The 24,767-nt window shown below is 43.5% G+C and overlaps 1 protein-coding gene and 1 pseudogene across 17 annotated transcripts in view; both read right to left on the minus strand.

The window, feature by feature from the left end:
- TLN2 (talin 2) overlaps positions 1-24,767 on the minus strand; it is a 415,035-nt gene that overhangs the window by 83,589 nt on the left and 306,679 nt on the right. For all 17 annotated transcript variants that reach the window (XM_023616303.2, XM_023616310.2, XM_023616279.2 and 14 more), the window contains 8 exons: positions 21,638-21,846; positions 20,413-20,532; positions 19,166-19,363; positions 17,983-18,122; positions 7,498-7,591; positions 5,445-5,534; positions 3,094-3,216; positions 1,588-1,731 (listed from right to left, as the gene is read on the minus strand). In XM_023616303.2, the coding sequence (XP_023472071.1) occupies positions 1,588-1,731; positions 3,094-3,216; positions 5,445-5,534; positions 7,498-7,591; positions 17,983-18,122; positions 19,166-19,363; positions 20,413-20,532; positions 21,638-21,846 (1,118 nt within the window). The remainder of the gene's footprint in view (positions 1-1,587; positions 1,732-3,093; positions 3,217-5,444; positions 5,535-7,497; positions 7,592-17,982; positions 18,123-19,165; positions 19,364-20,412; positions 20,533-21,637; positions 21,847-24,767) is intronic.
- Positions 12,446-13,335, minus strand: LOC138917701 (DDB1- and CUL4-associated factor 16-like; annotated as a pseudogene).

Below are 24,767 nucleotides of genomic sequence, written 5' to 3' on the forward strand. Positions count from 1 at the left end.
GTTCAGGAGTCCACCCTGGTCCCGAGCCCTGGATTCTTCTTCAACTCACAAGTCCAGAGCCCAGGTAATCACATGTGTGTCTAGCTCTGTCACCCCCAAAGTCACTCCAAAGAAGGAGAGGGCAAGAATTATTAAGCAAGAGAGAATTAAAAAAAGAAAAGGGAAGGAGGTATTGAGGTAGTGATGGAGATGGACTGGGCTCCAGAGAGTATTAAGCGGGATGCAGCTAGCCACCCGTGGAACTGCCAGCCAGGGGGTATATGGTCCAAGGTCTAAGACAGTACTACCCGACAACAATACAGTGTGAACCACATATGTAATTTTAAACTTTCTAGTAGCCACATTAAAATAAGTACAGAAACAAGAGAAATTAATTTAAATAATATATTTTATTTAACTCAATATATCCAAAATATTTCATTTAACCATGTAATCAAGTTAAGAATATTCCTAATGAGATTTTACAATCTTTCTTATCATACCAAGTCTTTGAAATCAAGTGTGTATTTTACACTTACAGTCCACCACAATTGTGACTAACTGCATTTTAAGCCCTTAATAACCACATGCAGCTGGTGGCTACCATATTGGGGAGTCCAGGTCTAGATGAGCAAAATATCCATCAAGGTGCAACAGCGCCTTCCTCATCCACAGGTGAGCTGTAGGCACCTTTTTAAGGGGTCTGGCTCAGGAATCGCCTAGGCTCCACTTCCCGACTGCTCTCCTGCATCCACCTGATCCAGTTTGCTAAGGCTGCTAACACCCCTTTGGCCTTAACTGGACAGGTAAGCAATCTCAGGTGTGCTGACGCCTTAAAAGCCAGCTCTCAGGACCACTTTAGGTCCTAATCGTCCCTCCTTTACTTGGGTCCTTCTCCTGCCTCAAGAATGCTTGTCCCAGGGTCCACAGTGGATATGCCACCCACAGGCTGCCTCTGCTGCCCCACCTAGGCCACTTTCTTGTTCCTTTCAGCACAAAATGCTTTAATAAGTGAATGGGTCTCCATTAGAAGAGTCATGGAATGTCACCATACTGTCTAGTCCTAAAATGTCTCAGTGGCTTCTTTATGCACTGTGGATTGTGACCCAACTTTGAGGCCTGGCTATGTGCCACCATTTCTGTGAAGTAACCTCTGACAGTCCCTCAGAGAATTCATTACACCTTCCTCTGTGCATCTCTGGCATTGCCATCATAGCCCAGCTACTGCATTTTCCAAACTTCATCTAACAGACTAAGAGCCATGGGCATAGGGAACAGGCTCTTACTCATGTTGACCCTAAGAGCTGACATAGAACAAGCCCTCAACGCATGTCCCCTGAAATGAATGGAATCCTGAGACTCCTGATGAATGTCACAGTGATAATTTCACTCCTGCTGCCTTCCAGCATCCCGTTTCAAAGCACCTATACATTTCCACTTTCATCACATTTTGCAATATCCCTTCCTGTCATTAACTACAGTGCTGCATTTAGCTGGCTTTGCAAACTCTGAAAGAACAGTATTCTTTTCTAATTTCTCACACTCTCCCACAACTCACCCACAAGGGCTTAGGGACTCACAGATCTCATATCCTCGCCCCGTGATTACCTGTGACGGGCTGCTGCCGGGGTCCACCAGGTTCTGGCATGCCATCTGGATAGCCTGGTTAGCCCTGGCAAACTGGATGGGGTCCACAAGGCCCTGATGGCCCGCCTGGCTGTTTGGATCAGAGATGCCAACCAGGTATGCAGCCTGGAAAGGGAGGAGGAAAAATACAGCTCATGCTCTCTGTGCCCCTAGATGCGCCCGTGGGGGACAAGGTATACGCAGCAGTCATGCTCAGGAGCTCCTGGTACAAGTTGGTCAACATATAATCTCATCAATAAGGGTTTAGGGATGGACAGGCCACTGATGCCAGCTTGGGCCAGGATCATGGCAGCAGGAGTCTGCTGCAGGCTTCTGGGAACAAGTCTCCTTGTTCTTAAGAAAGCCTCAAGAAGCTCTTCCATGGGGCATGAACAAGGATGCTTGCTTCTGGCAGCCATCTTATGGCCATGAGGGTACCCAGCCTCAGTATGAAGCTGACACCCTGGCTGGCAGATGGGAGAGAGAGAAAAAAGTGGGTGTAGCCTCATGGCATGGAGCTGCTGGGTCCGCCAGCCCTGGAGCCTACCCCACACGAGGGTTTCTCATCTCGTAGCCTAATGCATCCTTATTGTTTAGGCCAGTATTTCCAATAATAAGTAAGAAGAATGAGTAAGATGGCTCAGGGGGGTTAAAAAAAAAAAAAAAAAAAGGGTAATATTTGGTTTCCAAGAGGACAAGAGGCTATAAGAGAAATTCTTCTCTTTAAATCCTTTGGATGCATTAGCCAAATAACAGGGAGCAAATGAATCTGTGAGCAGGAATTCTAATATTAACTCACTTCCCCTGAGATTTGAGGGGAAGGATAAGGGTAGATCATTTCATCCCCCAAACCAGGGATGTTTTTCTCTTGTTCAGTAAAATCTCCTAGGCTCAAGGTAACTGCCAAATGATAGATCCTTCAAGGTAAATGCTGACATTTTTGAAGCTCTAGTCACCTGAGCCCAATAATTATTGGAAATGCATAGGACAGTTGAAGAAGAGCAAGGAACATGCCCGATCGTGTCTCTGTATGATGGCGTCTAATTTTTTTCTCCCTCTGATCCGAAAAAGAGTATGACTAAGATTTTTCCAATTCTAAAGCCTCAGAGAGAATATGAGTTATGTAATGCCTGTTTTTCCCCCACTAAAAAACTCACTTGTAACAATGACCTTAAAAACAACAACAACAAAAGAGCTGGCCTCTGAACCCTCATGCTGGATCTGCAGTGTTCAGTGCATCTCACTGTCCTCCCCAGGCTGCTCTGCTTCTGGGTGTAACTGGCTGATATTTTGTCTAAATGCCCCAGCCATGCCAGGAGCCACTGGCTTTTCCATGGTTTCTGTGGTGGTGGTAGTTGGAAAAAGAGCTGAAACTGGAGCTCCTCCATGCCTTTCACAAGGATCTGGTGCTCCTGGTATCTACAGCCTGACAGAGGACACAGGCTGGAAGGCCTGCACTCAGGGCGAGGGGATCAACCAGTCCCTTACCTGAGCCGCTGCTTCCGTCAGCCCACAGAGAGCCTTGGATGCAATCCCCACACACTCCCCAAAGGCAGGGAGGTCCCCGGTCTTCGCATTCTGTGAAATCCCTGCCATCGACTCGCCTAGAACCTGCAAAACAACAAGTGATATTCTCTGGCCAGCATTCCTTTAAATCAGGGGGTAGAGGGGCAACACTTCCAACTTTGACATTCAAAGCCATTTAATCTACAGCATTTGCCATTATTTTCCTTTATTTGCATGAAGAAGAGATTCAAGAGAATTCTATCATTTCCGTTCCATAAAGAGAAATGAATAATCAAAGTATGAACCTTTCAACCAAAAATTATCTACATCTCAAGGAGATACAGTTAATATACACAGATCAATAGAGTGAAATCTATACAGGGCATCCCATGGGTGAATGGTCTAAACTGAGAACTATTAGCTCCCAGAATATAACAATCAGACACATCCATTGAGCTGTCATACCCTAGCTGAAGTCACAGAAAGCAGGCAGAAGATACACCCTTCCTGATATCATTTACTTGACAGCAAAATTTAAAAATTTTTTTGTGAAGAAGTGTGTATATATATTTATGATAATCTGAACATGAACTAAGGATGTTTCCTAAATTTTGTAAGTATTTCCCCTTATTTTGAAAATCATTGGTATATTCTTTCTTCAGAGGTCTTTAAAATAACAGCTCAAAGGGGGCTGGCCCCGTGGCCGAGTGGCTGGGTTTGCGTGCTCCGCTGCAGGCGGCCCAGTGTTTCGTCAGTTCGAATCCTGGGCGCGGACATGGCACTGCTCATCAAGCCACGCTGAGGCGGCGTCCCACATGCCACAACTAGAAGGACCCACAACAAAGAATATACAACTATGTACTGGGGGGCCTTGGGGAGAAAAAGGAAAAAAATAAAAATAAAATCTTAAAAAAAAAAAAAAAGCTCAAAAGGATTTTAGAATCCAAGGTTGTTTTAGAATCTAACCCAGAGAGGTCAAGCACCCTGCAGAAGGTTACACAGACAGGCACGTGGGCAGAGGCAGGGTGCCTGCCCCATAGCTGGTGTTCTGTCTTCTGCGGGCCTTATTACACTCCAGGAGGGCAGGTCCCACCTTCCAGGGTTGCAGATGGTGGAACTGAAGGCTGCTCAACAGAATTCTTGGGAGGGACTATGGCATTGCCAAGTCTGGAACCCAACACAGAGCTCTTCATTTGTCAATAAGCCATCTTGGAGAAATGAAATAAATTTCCTACAATTGCTTACATATACAAATTAATCCAGTTTACATAAGGACTTGCAAAGCAAAGAAGTTAGAGGGTATTTTTATGGACAGTATTTTCATTTTCCTCTTCCTAACCTCGCATCCCTCTTTAAGAAGGAGCAGTTTCTTTGGCTCTAAGTATGAAAAATGTTTACATTCTCCCCTTAGACAATCCGCAGTTCCATAAAGGATGCTGAACAGAGCAAACTCTAGTCTTAGCCCATCGCAAAGTGAGCCTCCTGACATCACCAACACGGATGTCTCCCCAAAGCTAAGGTAAAAGTGATGGGAACGAGCATGCGCTCGTCCTCCACGTTCAGAGCCGGACTGCAACTGCCCAGAGCCATTCAGCTCACTGCATTTCATTCCCCCTGATTTTGAGGCATTTTCAAAAACAATGATATTACTACCACAGGCCAGTGTTTCTCAGCCTTTTTAGAAGTTATTACTTCACTAAGAAGTCTTTTTAGTTTTTCTCTTCCCTAGTTGCCCTCCATATCAAATTAAATACTAGAAAATAAGATTTTGTTGAGTAAGGTTAAGATTTGGGGGTTGGGACACAAACCACAGTATTGTCTTAGATTCTTCTACCTTCTCCAAAAAAACACCAATTTTTCACTCCCCTTGAGAATGCATAGCATGGACGGATGGCAAAAAGAATACACAAGAGAGTCTCATGCAAGCTGAGGTCAGTGAAGGGTTTTCCCCAGCAGTCCAGTCCCAACTGAAGGAAATACATGATTTGATTCACAATAGGACCCAGCTGTGATACGGGATAAGCAGTAGTCCTCAAAGTGTGGCTCCTGACCACATGGCAGGATCTGGGAATTGGTCAGAAAGGCAGGATATCAGCCCCACCTCAGATCTACTGAATCAGAAACTCAGGGGTGGGGCCCAGCAACCTGTGGTTAATGAGCCCTCAGTGATGCTGATGCACAGTCAAGTTTGAGAAGCACCTGAGCAGAGGTTGCCACAACAAGGCTTCATGATACACGTAGCCATACAGGGCGGCCACAGGCAGATGCACACAGAGTACGACTAGATTTTTCCCTATACTCAGGAATAATGTTCCCAGCACAGGGAGGCTTACCTTGGAGTTTTCCATCACACTCTCAATGCAGTCAAAGTAAGAGAGGTCACTAACGGGTTCATTAGGATTGTCCAACATCCCCTTGACAGTCTACAGAAGGAGAACACAACTTAAAAAGCAAGCATTACAGCACAAGAGAAATTCAACATAAAATATCAGTCAACTCCCCCTTCATATACAGGATTCTGGTCATGATCACTCAACTACCCCAATTCTTGAGAGGAATTTAGATCATGGCACAAATGACTTCAGATTTCCTGCTAGCAACACAGTACTGATGGGAGGAGAGGGTGTCTCAGGTTGGCTCTGACAGAGAGGAGAATCTCCTGTTTTCAATTCTGAAGGAGAAGCACAGTATTCACAGAAGGGGGAGATCTTTTTCCTATAGAAATCTGAAAGTTAATGCAAGGCAACATACTCACGGCAAATCAGTACAATTTCTCCGCTGGATAACTCCAAGGAGTTTAAATTTCAAGGACAGGTTAGCTCATTTCTTCATGATCAGTAGAGACCTCAGTTTTCAAGTTTGGAAGTTTTGATGGGTAGACATGAAGGAAGGGAACTCCCCCAAACTGCCCACTGGGATGGTTCATTTGTTTTTAATTTAAAAAGCACAGAAAATGTTCACTCTTGTTTATGTCCCCATCAAGGAATTGGGGATTGGGCTTGCCTCTGTCTTTGTCTCCAGGCCACTGAAAATCATCACTAGCTTTCATGTTGTAATGACCTTTGATCGTCACTGATGAGGGACTTTTCCAGGAGAGGAAAGTCTGGGGATACAGCCATTCAACCTCCTCCCCATTGAGTGAGAATGTACAGGAGGACCCAGCAGCATAAGGGACGCAGCCAACAAAAAGAAAAGGTTGTCTGAATTACAAAGGGTTGGAAGGAAGTAATGGTGGAAACTGCTGGGTTACTCATTTAAAGAGGTGAGAGAAAAAGGGCAGCCTAAAGGAGTTCATTTTATTGAAGAACCACCCCCTAACTCCTCGGATAATCAAAATTGTTTTAGTAACAAAAATCCTGAAGTAGTCACAGTTTTGGCATCAAGAATATCATTAAGGGACAGAGTATTTGTACCTAGGCCAACAGACCTCATTTAGATCAACACCTCACATTTCACTTATATTTGCAAATGTGAACAGACTGGAATAGGCAATAATTCACTCAACATAGGAAGCATTCCCCACTGTTTTCAGAATGCTTCAGCCTTGTGGTAACAAGCCTCTTTTCCCTTCCAGCGGCACATGATAGCCTACTGCCATTGTCAGGCTGGGCCTCAATCAAACTCTGCAGAAACTGCAACCAAACCCACCTTCTGGCACAATGGCTGCTCCCACCATGCCAGACCATGCTAATAATCCAGAAAACTAAAGGTACATTGGGTACAAGCAACCCATATCTACTGAGATATCCATTTGGCTGTTTCAGTATAACCTGCATTGGTTAGGACTGCTTTACATACAAGTAGGCACATTGGTTTTATGTTCACCCACATACATTCTATGGGCATAAATGAATTTCATTTACAAATAAACCCTAAGTGTGAATAGAAATCAAAAAGCACCCACACTGTGTTCTGGGCCACGAAGGGCCCCACAGCCACCTTGATCACAGAGTAATTAGTGCTGCTCCTGGGTTTCCTCTTACGTGCCCCCTAATGTTACAAAATAAAATGTATGAGGAAATCATTTTTACTCAAAAAGCACATCCATCCCAGCTTTTCCAAACTGCCCCCAAATAATCTCTCTGAAACTTTTCAGGCAGGAATTGCTCATCTTCAGCCCATATCCAACACCACAGACCTCTTCCTGTTGAAATAAAGAACACTTTAACACAATAACTCCCACTCTAATGGGAAAAGGGGAAGCAGGGATGATAATTCCCCCAAACCTAACGCTTCTTCAGTTCCTTCCTATGTGGATTGGAACTTTGGCCCCAGTAGGCTCCCAGGAAAGATAAAGGACAAAGACTAAGGAAAAGAAACAGACTCTGCAGGGAAAGGACAGACAGACACACTCTTAAATCCTCAGCAGCCTTCCCAGGGACCTACCTCGAGCTCCCGCAGGGCATTATCACACTCTTTCTGGCCAGGGGCTTGTTGGGTGCACAGAGTGATGAGTTGATTGATGCTCTCTGTCACCGCTCTGTGACAGAAACAGAAAAGGTGTTTGTTGTTGGGTTTTCTTTAAGATCAACAGTAATTTCCCCAACAATGCTTTGCAGGTTCACTAGAAATACAATTAACTCACTATATGCATAGGCTGGGATTCCAGTGAGAACTCTTCCACGAGGCTCTAAACAACCAACAATAATTCATTCATAGGGAAGACACAATGAGAACCCCTACCCTGCTTCTGATTATTCATTTGATTTACCCTTAAAGGATACTAATAGGTCTCTTAAGAAAGTATCATTGTCTTTTAATGTATTCATAAAGAATTCATGACGAAGTTGCAAACAGCAAAGAGATCATATTAATACTGTCTTCAAGGTCCTTCATTAGGGCCCGGCCCCATGGCCAAGTGGTTAGGTTCGCACACTCCGCTTCAGTAGCCCAGGGGTTCACCAGTTCAGATCCTGGGCACAGACATGGCACTGCTCATCAAGCCATGCTGAGGCGGCGTCCCACATAGCACAAGTAGAAGGACCCACAAATAGAATATACAACGATGTACTGGGGGGCTTTGGGGAGAAGGAAAAAAAGAAGATGACTGGCAACAGATGTCAGCTCGGGTGCCAATCTTAAAAAAAAGAAGAAAAAGATCCTTTACCAGCAGCCCATAAAGGAAGCAGGTTATCTGAGCTAGGCTATTTTGGATAGCCTTTGTATATTTTGGAATATTTTGTATATTTTAAAACACAGTAGACATATAGCAAACTGTGCCTATGATTTTAAAATCTCTACGTTCCAATAAATTCTTCATGACTGACTAGTTCCTAGAAGCTATCTCAAAATTATTCTTTGAAATAGCTATTTTCTTGTTAACACTAATAGGAATTAGACACTCTTGTATGATTTTACATGTCTTTATTCTTCCTAGAACTTAAAAGGCAGCCTAGATTTTTTTCAAGGATCGGAAGTCCAATGATTCCAGCACCATTTGTTTAAAAGGCTATCCTTTGTCTTTGGAATTGTTTGTAACTTTGCTGGCAATCCATTGGCCATATTTGTGCGAGTGTACTTCTGGATTCTATTCTATTTCATTAATCTGTGTGTCTAACCCTTTGCCGATACCACACTGTTTTGATTACTGTAGCTTTATAGGAAGTCTTAAAACTGAATTTCCTTGTGTTTTTAAATGAAAAAAACAGAGAGATGAGGTAATTCCCTAAGGAGAATTAGGGATGCGATGAGTAAGGAGCAGAAACAAAACTTAAACCCATGCCTATCTGACTCCAAAGCCAGATCCATACCCACTTTTTGGTAGGGTCATAATTGGTCCACATTTCTGGCAGGGCCCTGAATTCCATTCTGTTACTAACCACTGCAGCTAACGGGCAGCTTGAAACAGAACAAACAAAACTGGGGCACATGATGCTGTTGATTATTAACACTGTCTGATATAAAAGACGCCTCATTTTATTAGTTAAATTGGCTTTGCAGCTTCCCACAGAATATCAAATTAGATGGAAAATGATGTTGCCAATGTACAAAGGCAATCAGCTTAATTATTTGATGATACTGCTTTGAATTTTAAATTTAGCTAGGGCGATGGGAAGAAGAAAAACATTCCCGAACCCAGGAAGGAATTCCAAAACAGTTTTTGTAAGACTGACTCTAGTGGTTCATGTGTTTGGGGAAAAGTGCTTCATTAAGGTGTCATGGGGAAGCACTGTTCTCCATGGTGCCAAGCAAAACAACCACCACTGAAATAGCAAAACAATCTCTAGTTCTGACCACCTTGGAGGGTGCAGCCCATGATGTATTCACTAGAAGGTTGTCCCTCAAAGAGTCCAACTTGGTGTTCAGTGGGGTAACCTTCAAGACACACTTCTTAGTGGACAGGCTGGCATAGTCCAACATAACAAAGGATGCAAAATGCCCTCAACTGTGATGACATGAACATTTGGAGAATATTTCCACACATCACACAAGCTTTCCATTTAGCTTATTTCTTTCAATGTTTCCTGTTTATCTGCCTTATTTTAAAACCTAGTCATTATATAAAGATTTTTCCATTAAAAACTAAGTATTTACAATTGGCGAATCCAGAGACTACATAGCTGTTCATTGTTCTAACTTTTAACTATTTTGTAGATGTGGAAATTTTTCAAATAAAAACTTAGAGTGAAAATAAAAACCAACAGACTAAGGGTTTGTGGTTGGATAATCCCTAAAAGTGCCAGCACAGCACTACATGTCTGAATGAGTCATTTGAGTAATACTGATCCATGCTAAGGAGCATTATTTAGCTATCAATCACCCCCATAACTCATTTTAGAGCCTAGATTATGTAGCCAAAAAATAAACAAAGAGCCTAGAGGCAATTGGTTATGTAGATTTGATAGTGAAAAATAATATTTGTATGTTTCAAACTACAGTAGTTATTTACAAGATTGAAAGATGGGGGGCATCCCGAATATGTAACAATATTGACAAAATAAATATGGTCCACAACAGAATTCTGGGCAACCATTAAAAGTCATAACATATAGCATATTCCTAACATCACAGAAGAATATTCACGATACACAATTAAGTAAAATAAAATCTACAAAACAGTATTAACAGTATGAACCCACAACTGTAAAAATAAATATATAGGCATAGAAAAATGACAATGATATATCAAAATGTTAACAGTGATTTTTTTTAATGAGGAAGATTAGCCCTGAGCTAACTACTGCCAATCCTCCTCTTGTTTTTTGCTGAGGAAGACTGGCCCTGAGCTAACATCCATGCCCATCTTCCTCCATTCTATATGTGGGACGCCCACCACAGCATGGCTTTTGCCAAGCAGTGCCATGTCCGCACCCAGGATCCAAACAGGCTGCTGAGAAGGGGAATGTGTGAACTTAACTGCTGCACCACCTGGGCTGGCCCCAACAGTGATTTTATAACGATATTTTTAAAGAAAAACTTTCAGTAAATCTACTAAAAAAATTATGAATTAACCAACTTACACCCATAAATATGGCCAAAATTAGCAGTGTTCTCCCTCTGTCTAAATCCAAATAGACCTGAACCGTAGTTATTTTTTTTCACAACGTTTTTTAATGATCAAAGTTATACAAGTTTATTTTTAAAAAATACAAAAAAGCTAATAATTCCACCATCTAGAGATAGTATTTTCTTGCATTTTATTCTTTATCTAGGCTTACCTAGTCATTCCCAGTTTTTAAAAAAATTGGGATCCACAATGTCCAATGTTCAGAAAAGGCTTTTTTTTTTTAATGGTTACATAAACATCAACATATTTTAATTTTTAGACCTCCCTACATTGTCCCACCTCCCTCTTAACAAAAGTAACAGGTTCTCGTAACATTTTAAAAATCAGTTTCACAGAACATCTACGTAGGAACAGTTTCTGATCATTCAGTTACACTAACAGTATGATACGGTTTCAATTCAGTAATTTTCCACTGACAAATATTTTTTTCTACCTACTACAATCCCCTCCTTTTTTCTTAAGACAACTAAAGCTCAGCAGAAATAACTCATAACTCATTAACTCATTATACTCATATACTCATATAACTCATTAAGTTACAACCATTCTTCTCTCTCTTTAAAGTGCTAAACATTTATAAAATTTGTGATTCCATTAATGCTTCGATTTTTTGATGCCACATTGTATACAGCACTTAATTATGGAGAATAGGAAAAGGTTAAACTAAAACAAGGGAAAGGATATATTGTTATATCTTTAACAGTCTGTTTTCTGAGTCCCTTTAGATGTCAGTCAACCAGACTCACACACAGGTTTCACTCTTCGTTGTAGGTGTATGAAAAGATTTAATGGTCTCATATGTTTTATTTTAGGTACGTTGATATCTATGTTTTTGACTTATGTAAATAAACACAGCAAGACTCATTTACAAGGGTAAATATTCTTCGTTTAGCTAGAAGGAAATCTAATCTATGTAGAAACAATAATGCTAAAAAACTCTTTAACTTCAGATTGTATCAGGCTAAGATTTTCTGTAGTAAGGTTCTTTAAAGTTAGAAATGTTCCTGAAAAAGTTTGCAATGCATGTGGAAAGTGCATAAAGTACGGCTCCAGAGAACGTTATACAGATAAAATACTTTAATCCACTAGCAGTTAACACTGAAAGCATAAATGCTCTCTTAATTCTTCCCTGTTCGTCTTTTAGAATGTGTTTTATTTGCCTTTGCCTAAAGTTTGGGTGCCAAGATGCAGGAAACATATTCCCTACAAAACAAGTGTCTGTTTAATCCCTAGGTATGATCTTATACGTCAATTTAGCTAGAGATCCCCTCGTGGGAGCCTATGATATAAATGTTTATGTTGTAACTGCAGGTACCATGATAGGACTGGAGTAGTGTAAGCTAAGTTTTACACTATATTCCCTTCTCCAAAAACAGGAATCCCTAAAGGGTGTCATATATAGGCCTGTCTCTATAAAAGATGGGAGATAAATCCATCTTCCCGCCATTTTCTTTTGTCTAGTTATTCAATTTGCTTCAACTACCTCCCCTAGAATGCCAGAAAGGTATTACTAGGAGTAGCTAACTTCCCACTTTCCACAGTGGCTGTTCTGAGATTGGGTAACAAAAGGGGTAGTGGGCTACTTTTTCCTTCTCATTAATAATTAGACATTTAGTTAGAGTCCATTCAGATAGGCAAAATTAACTGGGGGGAGAACTGAATGTGGAGAATAGTCAACTTATCTTTTATGATATGGTCCCTTTGACTAATCCTCCATTGAAGTTCTCATTTTATTGGCATGGTCTGTCAAAGGGAATGCTCACAATGCACACTTTCTGTAGTTGAGTTATGGGACTCTTGGGTAAATATTCAGTACTTGGCAGTACTGCAGCCTGTCAGGACAGCGTATAGTTTGGTTAAGAAGGCATTATTTGCTCAAATGCAGGCTGTGTAACTTTGTATTCCTTTAACAACATGAGAGAGATCAGAACAAATGGTGGATCTTTACAGTGATGCTGTTAGGAGTTTGTTAACTGCCTTTTGGAAGTCAGTGCAGGAATAAGTAGTGTTGTTGGGTTCAGTGCGGGTTGTTTCCTTAACTGTTTTAGTTAACCAGCCACAGCAACAACCGGACACCCATGAATTAGGGATCTATTTTAGGTATTCAGGTATGGGAGTGGCTCTACTCAATGTTCGGCTTGACCGTTTGGTAGCAAATTGCAGGGCTTCATTTAGAGTGGCATGATCTCTAGAAAGCCCGCTGGGACTGATAAGGGGCTTTTGAAAAGGTGGGACTCCACAAGAAGCCAGAGGCGGCCATTCAGGAATTGGTTCCAGTTTTGGTACACAGTGGGAACAATGGGAGAGTCTTAGACCTATCTCTCGAAGTATATGGACCAGTGTGCTTGGATCCAAGAGTTTAGCATGATATAACCAGGAATTAGGATTTAAAGGTTTCCAAGTTGTAGAGTATTTTAAAAGGCACTTAACCTGTCAGGCAAGACTCTCAAGAGGCGTTAGGTTGGGCACCACAGGGTCCTCTTCTTCAGAGGAATCCCACTCTTCCCCAGAACTCTCATTGAGGTAGTTAGAGTTCTCTTCTTCCTCACTTTCTGATTCTGATAAGGGGTCAGGAGAGGGATTTCTGGGACCCATCAGAAGAGAAGAGAAAAAGGAACCAGAAAAAGGCAACCATCTAAGCCAGCAAAACACTGGCTAACACTGGCAAAGAGAAACAAAAGATGAAAAATCCTTTCAACAAGATTAATTTGTCTGTTTCACAGTCCATTACACACACACGCAGTATGCTTCTGGCTCACACCACTGTGCAGTTCTTCAAGATTACGTTGTATATTCTTCACTTACAAAGAAGACATCTCAGTTCTCAGGACCAGTTCAGTGTGTCAAAGTGTCAGTCACTTACCAGCAGCACAGGACAGAACCCATCCTTCAAATCCTGGCTAACCAAGGAGAGACGGGTGCTCATCTAGGCAAGCTGATTTTTTTAGCAGGGTCTCAACTGGTTGTGATATTGTGAAGAGGCACTTTGTGTACTCTGTTTTGTTGGCAGGGATAGTATATCTACTTGGTGATAAAAAGAAACTCAGTGGTCGCCTTCGTTGTCTGCTGGTACAGCAACTTTTGTGCAGGGGGATGGCAGGGTGAGTTGTCAAGGATATCCGGTGTGCACAGATCCGATGTTTTCCATAGGTGGTGCAAACGCCCTTGGAAACTGGTGACTTAGTTGTTGGACTATCTGGAAAGGTAGCCTTAACCCATGGAGGATCCTGTCTTCTTTCGTGCCTCACGCCCAGCTGCAAGACCCGGCTAGGCCTAGCGCCACCAGCTCTCAGAAAAGGCTTTCTAACCTACAAACGGTTTAATGTTCAGAGATATTGAATTGTATCGACTGGAGGTTGGCAGCACTGGAGGGAAATTTTCAATCAATATGGAATTGGGACAAGGGTGAGAGAAGGAAATCAACCAATTTGTGCTTTTGATTATCTATTAAGCACAAATCATTGGATAAGGAGCTTGGAGAAGGGAAAAAAAGCAACATCAGACATTTTCCTTTCTCAAGGGAGGTGGTGCTTAGGAAGGCAGGAAAGAGCCAACTGAAATCCACCCGTACCTATTTTCCCTGGGTTTCGCTACACAAAAGGCACAGGGATCAAAAAATAATAGTTTAAGTCTCTCTAGGAAAGCAAAGTGCTTGCAATCCAGTTGGAGAGACAAGACAATGAACAGACAAGACACAAAGAAGGTGAGCCGAAGGAAGCAGTGATGGGGCTATGACACCAGACAGGATCCTGAACCTGTGAGGCCAGATATACGTGGGATTCACAGGGAGCATGGAAGAAAGTAAAGCCTGGACCCATGGGCCTGGGTTCTGCGTGGAACGGGGGGCTTGACATGGAAGGGAGCAATTGAAAAGTCAGGCCTGAGTGAGATCCTTATTTGGATAAAGAGAAGAGAACATTCTAGAGGAGAGTCACCAACAGAAGGCCCAGTCTACATTTTTCTGTTTCATACTGTGGAAGTACTGCTTGCTGGGCCATCCTTTTTTACCATCTCTGGAGACAGGAGGAAGCCTGCCTGGCAGGAACTTCAAAGCAAAGGGCAGCTGGGGAAGAGGAGCCACCTGCAAGGTCCTAGGGAGCCCTCAGGAGACTGGAGAGCACGTGTGGGGTGGTCCCGACGCTGGCAGCTGTGGGTGCGAAGTCTTCAGCCCAGAGTCCTTCTGGCCAGGGTGACTGTGGTGCAAGCAGCAGCTCAGGGGAGGTGCTCAGAGGTAGGACACTCCCTCATTCATGCAACTGCTAACTAGTTTTCCATCTCCTTGACTAAGTTCAGGGAGCATCAGACCAGCCCCTGGTCAGAGAGAAGGCTGATGAACGGTTGACAAAGGTCTCTAGCTCCACGCAATTTGTCATAAAAGAGCCAGAGCCCACCAGTTATATGTGAAGAAGATGAACAAGCCAGAACTCAACAGAAAATGACTTCCTTCCCACTAGGCATCAGAGACCAAGGGATCAAGTTCCTCAGATGTACCTGGGCTCAGATGCAGAATGAAGAGCAGAAGAAAACGTCATCCTCTACTGCTTTTCCAGAGGCAAAGCTTTTTTCCCAAAGCAGGAAGAATCATGGAGACCATAAAGAATAAAGGATTCAAGTCTGCTGACACAGGAGCAAGGCAGGGCTGAGTTGGTCCAGGGCTGGGTCCCCACAGTGGCATCCTTGGGCCTTTGGGGACACTCACATGAAGGACAGGCAGGGCTTGGCTGTCTCAAGAACAGGAAGGGCAGGGGCTGGCCCCGTGGCATAGTAGTTAAGTTCACGTGCTCCACTTCAGTGGCCTGGGCTTCATGGGTTTGGATCCCGGGTGCAAGATCTACACACTGCTCATCCAACCATGCTGTGGCGGTGTCCCGCATACAAAATAGAGGAAGACTGGCACAGATGTTAGCTCAGCGACAATCTTCTCAAGCAAAAAGAGGAAGATTGGCAACAGATGTTAGCTCAGGGCCAATCTTCCTCACCACACAGACACATACACACAAAGAACAGGGAGGGCAGTGGGACTGAAGATGAGAGCAACGGTGATCAGATCTCTGATGCTCAACTCCAAGGGCATTTATGCACAGGAGTGTTTGAAGGCCCACATGGAATGAGGGGAGCATGCTGTGTGTGTGTGCCTCCTGCCTTAACTCCACTGGGGTCATCTCCATCTTATTCACAGTGTGTGCCCAGCACCCAGTGCTGGGCCTAGCCATAACAAGTATGTGGTAAAAATCTGTTTAATGAACAGATGAAATAACAAGAGAATGAATGGACACACTCTAGCTGGGCAGAGCTTTACCTCCTAAGAGGAGCTTGCCTGACTCACTTGACCTGGCTAGAGCTTCCACTGGAAAACCACCCTAGGGAGCAGAGCTTGCCAACATGTGCCAAGAAGCCAAGGAGAACGTGCCAGCATCTTCTCGTAACAGTTCCAGCCTGAGATAACCATTTCACGTGATGATTTTAAGTGCTTACTTGGCTATGAAACCATCAGGCTGGGAACTCCCTATCTACTGCTGAAAGCCAGGACAGAGGCAAAGAAAGCTTTTTCACCAAGTCTCCAGGTCCTTTACCTCAGTCTCACCACCAGGGGGCCTCCAGACACCCACAGAACCATGACACCAGGAACATTCCTAGGGGCCTGTGTTTCCTTCCTTATCCGTCTTTCAAAAGGCCAATTTATACTCTCTCCTTGTTCCCACAATTTAAGAGAATGAACAACATGTTCTAAGTTGGAAACTGTAATTTTGAAATGATGCAAAAAATTGAACATAATGAAAAACATCTGAGTTCAGGTACCTGGAACCATCAGTTAGTTGCCTTATCCAAAAGCTCTTTTTAAGAAAAAACAGTGATCAAGAGAGGGTTTTATATCAGAAACAGCTGCTAAGAGAGAAGACATCACCCCCTCTCCTCATCTCCCACCCCCACCCCCACCCAGGGAGGGTACTCGCTGGAACAATCATAAACAAAGCCTATGATGGACGTGAGGAGATGTGAGAATATTTTTCCAGTCTCTTAGTGGCTCTAGCTACTGTCTGAAGCTAAAGTATATATCTGGGGATAAATGAAGAAACTCAGGAGTTTAAGAGAACTGTCCTGACATTGTCTAATCCCACCACAAAAAAATAACACTACAAGCCAGGAGGGGACCAGAGAGAGGTTTCACCATTAGTACCATGATTACTTATGTACTGAGAACTGAAACGAGCTTAAGCATGACGTAACACACCCCTTCATCTTGCAGATGGGAAAGTTGAGACAGGTTGAGCGACCTGACCAACGTAACCAAGTTAGTCAGCCGTTAAAGCATGGACGAGACTCAGGTCTCCTGTCTCTGACAACTTAAAAACAGCCACTGAGCTCCCAGGAGAGATAAAGTCATGACAAAACAAATAAACAAACAAAACCAAGCTAAAAAAATTAAAAAGTAGAATTCAAGCTATGCTTTTAAAAAAATCACTCATCTGCACATTTTGAAAAGGTTTCCAATTATAATATACATCCTAATTTCCCTGCATTTAATTTCTCACTGCTGTTAGCTTTCCAAGTATAAAGTGATGTCAGGTAATGTTCAGAAAACATGCCCACACCACACAGAAACATGAAATACCCCATCCCCTCAGTTCAGGAACACGCATGTGGGATTGCTAACATAAGATCTTCCTGGGTTGTCACTGCAGTTGCTCCACACACCAGCATTCGATCACTAGTTATTGAACTAAATTGCCACAGCGGCCCTAGAGCAAGAATTGGATTGTATTACCCACTTCCTTGGGTGAAAACAACAGAAAAGACAGACATCGACACCATCCAAAACTCAGATTCATGTTTTAATATATTTCCAGAAACAATTTACTCCCCCTCCCCCACTCATCCTAAACTAGAGCCTTTCTGCAGATGACAAATTGAACATGTTTAAATCCATCTAATTAAGATTGATGCCAGGCGCATAGTAAGAGGTCAAGAAATGCTGAATAGCTAGCTGAGTATCATTTTCTTTTTTACACTCTTCAGTAATTTCTGATTTTTTTATTGAGCATATATTACTTTCATAACTTGAAAGATACAACACTACTTAAAAAAAATCTATTTAAACCATCATGTTTATAAATCAACGGGGTGTAAGTCTAAGCAAGGCCTCTTGAAAAGGCTGTAAGAGAAGACAGAAGACATCTTTAGTGGGAAAGGCACATGAAAAGGTGCCAGTTTAATAAAATACCAGAATCTCTCTTGACTCCACCTCTGACAATGTAGGACAGCACCACTTCTTTGCTCAGGAAAAGCAGCAGGACACCAGGCATATCTTTCAAACACTGAAATTATTTAAGTACACATGAAAGCACATTTTATTTCACTCTTACCTTGCAGCTGCAGCCAGGAGATTTTTCGCATTGGGGGCTCCTGGATCTACCGAGAGGGACTTGGCTGCTAACAGCAGCTTGCTGGATGCCATAGAGATATTCTTGAGGTTCCCTATCACTTGGATCTGGTCTTCTTTCGTCTGGAAGGTCAAAAGGAGCCAGAGTAATTAGGGGCTGTCCATGTCTCCTAGGCAGCATTCAGAGAGCTAGGAGCAGCATCCTGAAATGGAAGCAAGTTGTCTGTATGGATTGCATTAAGCCCAATTAGCGTGCAGATGCCTAACTTGCTGAGAGACTGCCTGGTGTCTACCCTTCCCCAAACAGATACCCAGACACAAGCAACAGGACAGAAATCCATCCCCAAGTGGGTCAGCTAAGAGCTGTGCTGTCTCACAAGGGCAGGCATTAAAAGGGGGGAGGGGAAAAGAGAGAGAAAAAAAAGAGAGCGCGCACACACACGTCAGTGCACAGACCAGGACACAATTCCAGCATGTTGCTCAACAATGCTGGAGTTGTCAAGTAGCTCCCACATCTCAGCCTGGCACAAACGACCAACACAGTCTCGATATTCAGAGCTGACTGCATCCCGGAAGTTCCTGACTCAGGAAAGGACACATTTCTCACCTGGCTTAATATCTGAGAAACAACCTCTTGTAGGTAACAGAGCAAGAAACACCCTGGATATCTCTTTTAGGGAGCTCACTGGAGCTCACGAACAAAAGAGCTCTGCAAGCCGACACCAGACCAGTCACGCTCCCTTGTTCTAAAAAGGGGTTTATCTGCTCATTTGAAGGAGGTAATTTTTAATCTTTTGACACTCAGTCCCTTCTAACGGGTCCACTGAACCCCAAATACATGATTTCTTATTATATTATACCACATTTGAAGTCTAAGACATGGAGCTGCCCTCCCTCCAAAAAAGTGTAAGTAAAAAGATAGATTCTGCTGGAGGATCGTGGGAAAAGTTATCCTTCATCTCCAAAGAAGCAACTTCACACATAAGCTAATAGCGTCTTTGGGAATGTCATTCCTGTGAGGTCATGGAGTGTCCTCAGCAGGAGGAGAATGGGACGGTGTGGGCTGTTGACAGGTTCCCTAGTCTTATTTGCCCAATTCGCCTCAAGGGTGGATGGTCCAGCAGAGGAGAGCCAACGTCAGCTCCAGTCACTCCCTCCACACTCACCTGAGCTTGGCCCGCCATCTCAATGCCAGCATCGAGGAATTCATCAAAATCATCACTGAACTTTCCAGAGGCTGCAGCCAGCTCACCGGTCTGGCCCCGGGTGGCATGGACCACTTCCCCAGCAGACTGGTTCAGATCAGCTGCTGCTTGGTTCAGTTCACTCTGGGCTTCCTGGAAAGGCTTCGTGCTTGGAGGTAACTACAGGGAACAGAAGACATATTCCAGGAGAAGTTTTACTTTGCATGGGAGAAATAAAGGAAGGTATCACAGAGGGAAGACAGACTCTCCAGGGATGCATTTCTGAGTCATCTAGACTAAAAGGCTCTGTGTGGCTGAGCCCATGGCAAGTTTGACCTTCAATATATATACATTCACTCATTCACTTAAGTTTATTGAACACCTATTCAGTGCTAGACACAATGGGTCTAAAAATGGTAAGGACAGCTATCTTCAGGGGCTATAGTTTCCTAAGTGGCAGAGTCAGGACTCATACCCAGGCGATCTGACTCCAGGATCCACTCTCTGACCACCCTCTATTTTGGCTCTCTTAGATGGAAACTCTCAAAGGTTTAGCTTTCTAAAACTAAAAGGCAGGTGCTGATAAACTTCAAATCCTATTCTTCCAAACTAATAGCCATCGATTTTGCTTAATAGTGGTCTTTGCTAATAATATAGCTTTTCTATAGAATTGTCACTAGCAGAACTGTAACAGTTTGTGAAAAGCTCCGGCGAGTTAATCTAGACTATATCAGTCACACTGCATACATTGCTTGCATATTCATACCTGGTACATGCAGGCACCAGGCAGAGCAGACACAAAGGTGAATGAGCCTAAGCTCCTCTGAAGGGGGCTCATAAAACAGGGATGGGAAGGGGCCCCAAGCTGAAATTCTTCAGAGTACTCGCTCTCTCAATGAGTTTTGGACACACGTCTCTCCATCGCCTGATTGTCACTGCCTGAGGTGTCCCGATAAGAAGTCAGCTGATCACATACCCCCCTTTCCTGTCTCATTGGGATGACCAGACAGTAAGCAGCAACATAAGATCACAGAAAAGGTAACTTTGAAAGCTCCACCTGGGAATTTTGCTGACCAGAAAGCAAAACAAGGAAAGGCAAATTGGGAGGAAAGATAGGGCTCCTGAAAAAAGGTTAGCTGCCCGGAGATCCCGTGGAGAGGAGAAGATTCCATTCACATCTAAGGCAAGCCCAGTCCCCAAGTGCCCCTTCCTAGTCCAAAACCTCTCACCGAGTCTACAAGCAGCTTCTTGCTGGACTCCCCGATGCTCTTCAAGGCCACATCCACATCCTTCTGCCCAGGGAGGCAATTCACACAGTTATTCAAGGAGTGCGAAACGGCTTTGGCCACCTGAATACGCGGAGGGAGAAAAGCTCTGTAAGAAAGCAGCTTTTGGTGCAAACATTTTTGCACATGTGTTGGGAATGAGCAGTGACAGTACGCAGAGCTGAAAAAGATCAGGAAACTATCTGCAGCATCTACCTGACACTGTTTACTGTTAAATCACCTCCTCTAGGCCTCTCACTGGGGTTAACATCCTGTCCTGGCAAAGGGTCTGATACAGTGATACAGTACACTCTACCTGCTCCCCAACGCCACGCTAAGTCACGACTGTGATTCAAACGAACTCTCCAATATTATGTCAGGTTCTAAAACAAAGATATCTAATACCGAGAGAAACAGAAATAGCTCCCGTCTTTGGAGTCCTGCTGAGGTCACCGAGGGGGAAGTAGGTCTCGAGTTCTTTGGCTCACAGTTAGCTAGGCCTGTGTCTGATTTCTGCTCAGCGACCCTCTGGTGCCATCACCCCCACATCTCACTCCGCCCAAGGGCAGGTGGGATGTGCTGAGAATTCCAGACCAATTTTGAGCTGCTCACACGCTAGTTTTTAAGGATGTGTGAGGGTTCTCTTTGCACTCTTTGGTACCCTCAGTTAAACGGTAATACAGTCTTTGGGAGTGGGCTGTGTTCTTCTCTTTAATCTAAACCATCTCCTTCCCGGCTCTCGTCTACAGCTTCACATAGATGGTCTCCAGCCTACTAGTTTCATCAGGTAGTCAAAGACTCATCCTAAGAGGCAAGAGAGTCAAAGCTTAAAACTCTGAGCGGCTAGACCAAGTGTCTCTCCCTCAACTCCTAGGCCAGGGAGAGGAGCATACTTAGGCATACACAGGCCCCAAACAAACATGCGTCCCAGCTCCTAAAGGTCCAAGGACAGGTCTCAACCAAGCCCCCCATACTCTGTTGACTGAATTACCAGATCTCACATTATGGGGACTACTAGGCAATACTTACAAATGTGGATAGTGTGTATGACCAGCATTGTTATGGCAGTTTGGAAGGTTCTGAAAACACCCACTGAGTAAAAGTGTTCACACAGGAAAAAGTGCCCAGGAGACAGCCTGCTGACATGCCCACCTTAATGATAACCATCATTACCAATGCCATGCCTCACCTGGGCTAATCTCTGCTGACTCTCTGCGTCTCCAGGTGCAATCAGGGCCTGCTTGGCTTCTTGGATGAGCATGGCTGAGCCCTCCATCACGTCTCGAGCAGAATCTAACATAGCATGTGCAGCCGCGGGGTCACTTGTAGATGCAGCTACTCCCCGGGCAGCCTGGGCCAGTGTTTTCAGAGCTTGGGCCGTCTCTCTAGCAGCCACCCCTGGGGATAAAAGCCCGCCAGATTTTCTATTAGATTCCAGCTAAAAGTCTTACTTTTACTTGGGAGTAAGCCTCTAGACTGGAGTCTCCTAGAAAGGAGAGAGCCCTCTGATAGTGTCTGCCATAGGTGGGCTCCAAATTACTCTTCATAAGATTTGAATTGCTGTGCTTCTCAAAGAAGTAGCCTGTACTGGCCCTGGATCAATCCAAGAGAGATGTTACAACAAATACCATGCTAAAAACGATTTCCCTCTGGTTCCCCTCACTCCCACTGCCTCACATGTCCAGTGACCTACAACACCAAGTGCATGGGATCAAATACACAGATGAATCATTCAAACCCACTTTTCTTCCCAATTGTCTTTATTGAGGCATAACTTATATACAATAAAGTGGACAAGTCTAGGAGCACAGCTCAGTGCATTTGTACATATGTATACATCCACACATCTACCACTCAGATGGAGACAACACTGCCACCACCTGTACCCTGTCAACAACCTCTCACACCAGAAGTAATCACTATTCCAGCTTTTATCACCATAGACTAGTTTTATGTTTCTAAAACTCCATGTTGATAGAATCACACACTATGTATTTTTTTGTGTCTGCTTTCTTTCTCTGACCATAATGCTGTGAGATTCACCCACGTTGTTACATGTAGCTGTCCATTCCTTTTTTTTTTTTTTTTTTTTGCTGTGTAGTATTCTAATATAGGAATATAACAACATTTGTTTATCCATTCTTCTGTTGATGGACATTTGGATTGTTTCCTGTTTGGTGTATTATAAAAAAAGCTACTGAGAAAGTTCTTGTACATGCATTTAGATGGATGTATGGAATCATTTCTCTTGGATATAAACCCAGGAGCTAAATTGTTGGGTCATAAAGTAAGAGTATATTTAGCTTTAGAAGATACTACCATTTTTCACAATGGTTTTACCATCATACACTCTGCCAGCAACGTGTGAAAATTCTAGTTGCTCCACATCCTAGTCCAAACTTGCTATTGTCAGATTTTTTATTTTAGCCACTCTGGGGGATGTGCAGTTGTATCTGAGGTTTAATTTTTATATCCCTAATAAGTAATGATGGTGAGCACTTTTTCACACACTTAATGGCCATTTGGATATCCTCTTTTGTGAAGTGCCTGTTCATCTTCAAATTCACTTCTAAAGATAATGGGATTTGGTAATAAACCAGGTATATAAACTAGTCCTTAAAACTATAGCGCCACCTCCTGTAGAATGAAGACAAGCCTTCCTATATGGCACCTAGTGCTTGGCACATCCAAGGAGAGGATCAAGACTGGAAATGCCAGAGCATGTAACAAAAGAATCAGAGAACTGCAGAACAGCCAGCCTCAAAGCTCATCTCACTGAGCTGTTTCAGATGAGGCCCAGCGCTGAGAAGTATCTTGTCCATGAATATGCTTGTAGAGGCAGCACCAGAGCTACATGTGAGGTTTCTTAACTTCTCGGTCAGACTCTCTGCACAGTGCTCTTTGGGACAGAGACCTATGAAGGAGTCTTGTTACAAGATGTAACATCTGCATGAAAAATACACAAATCAATTTCTCTCACTAAACTTTGAGGTGACTATTTTCTAAAGGCTTCAGCTGGATGGTCTCTGGGCTCCACTGAGCGTGGCCTTTACCAGCCGTTGCTTCAGCTGAGTCGGGCACAGACGCAGCAGGTGGTCCTCTCCTTACTGCAATAAAGAGTGTGAAAGCCCCAGATCCATAAAACAAGACAACTTTGCAGCGCTGCAGACTTGCTAATCTGTAAATATTTAGTAAGTCACACAGCTGGGAAATAACTCTATGATCTAATCAAAGCACATTACAAAGCTGCCAATCTACCGTTTATCAGATGGCACTTCCGAGTGCAGCATGTGGAATGAAAGAATTTTAAACAAAGTGTTTTTTTATGGCAGAGGAGAAGCCCCGAAGAGAAAACACGAAGACGAACAAAGCTGAGGTGAAGGAGAGAAACCAGCTGAGTAGAGCAGTCATTCCACATTATGTTGAAGCTTCCAGCACAGGGCTGAAGGAAGTCCCTGCTCAGAAGAGCATCCGATGTGCTTAGGACCTCACCTGGCTCTGGCTCTGCTGCTGATTAGCTGTGTGGCCTACACTGTTGCCTTTCCCTTTGGGCCTCAGTTTCCCACAGGTTTTGGGAGAGGCTGAGATCACAGCTCTGACTGTTGAAAATTCTAGGCTGTGATTTCTAGACCTCTCCTCTTGCCTTCCCATTTATCATATGGAGTCCTGAATCCATTTCTATTTGAGTTGTATATGACTTTGGAAGAATAAACATTTATTATATGCAATGAGAAAAGTCATGTTTATGTAGAAGTCATTTACTGAAAAACCTTTTATAGACTCAATTTTAAAAAAGGCAGGGCCAGCCCCATAGCCGAGTGGTTAAGTTCACGCGCTCTGCTTTGGTGGCCCAGGGTTTCGCCGGTTCGGATCCCGGGTGCAGACAAGGCATCACTCATCAGGCCATGCTGAGGCGGTGTCCCACATAACACAACCAGAGGTACTCACAACTAGAACATACAACTATGTACTGGGGGGCTTTGGGGAGAAGAAAATAAATAAATACATTAATTAAAAAGGCAGAAACCAGAAGAGCTGAATTCCAAAAGCCTAGGCTTGTCCATCCCATATATATTCTGCCAAGGGCTCAATATGAAATCTCAAGGCACAGCAAAGATTCTCTTTGGAGGCATCGAATTTCCCAGAAAGAGGAAACACCACCATCAAAAGAATGAAACAAGGCCACCAGAGGACGTTGAGCCCAATGAACATCCAAGGCTGTACATGGCTGAATTCATGGCAACATTCTCAATGGTAATGATGACAATCATCGGGATCATGTCTGCAAGAAATACCACCCTCCAAATGAAACAATTCCT

The sequence above is a fragment of the Equus caballus genome, chromosome 1 (genome assembly GCF_041296265.1).
Source record: "Equus caballus isolate H_3958 breed thoroughbred chromosome 1, TB-T2T, whole genome shotgun sequence".
Lineage (NCBI taxonomy): Eukaryota > Metazoa > Chordata > Mammalia > Perissodactyla > Equidae > Equus > Equus caballus.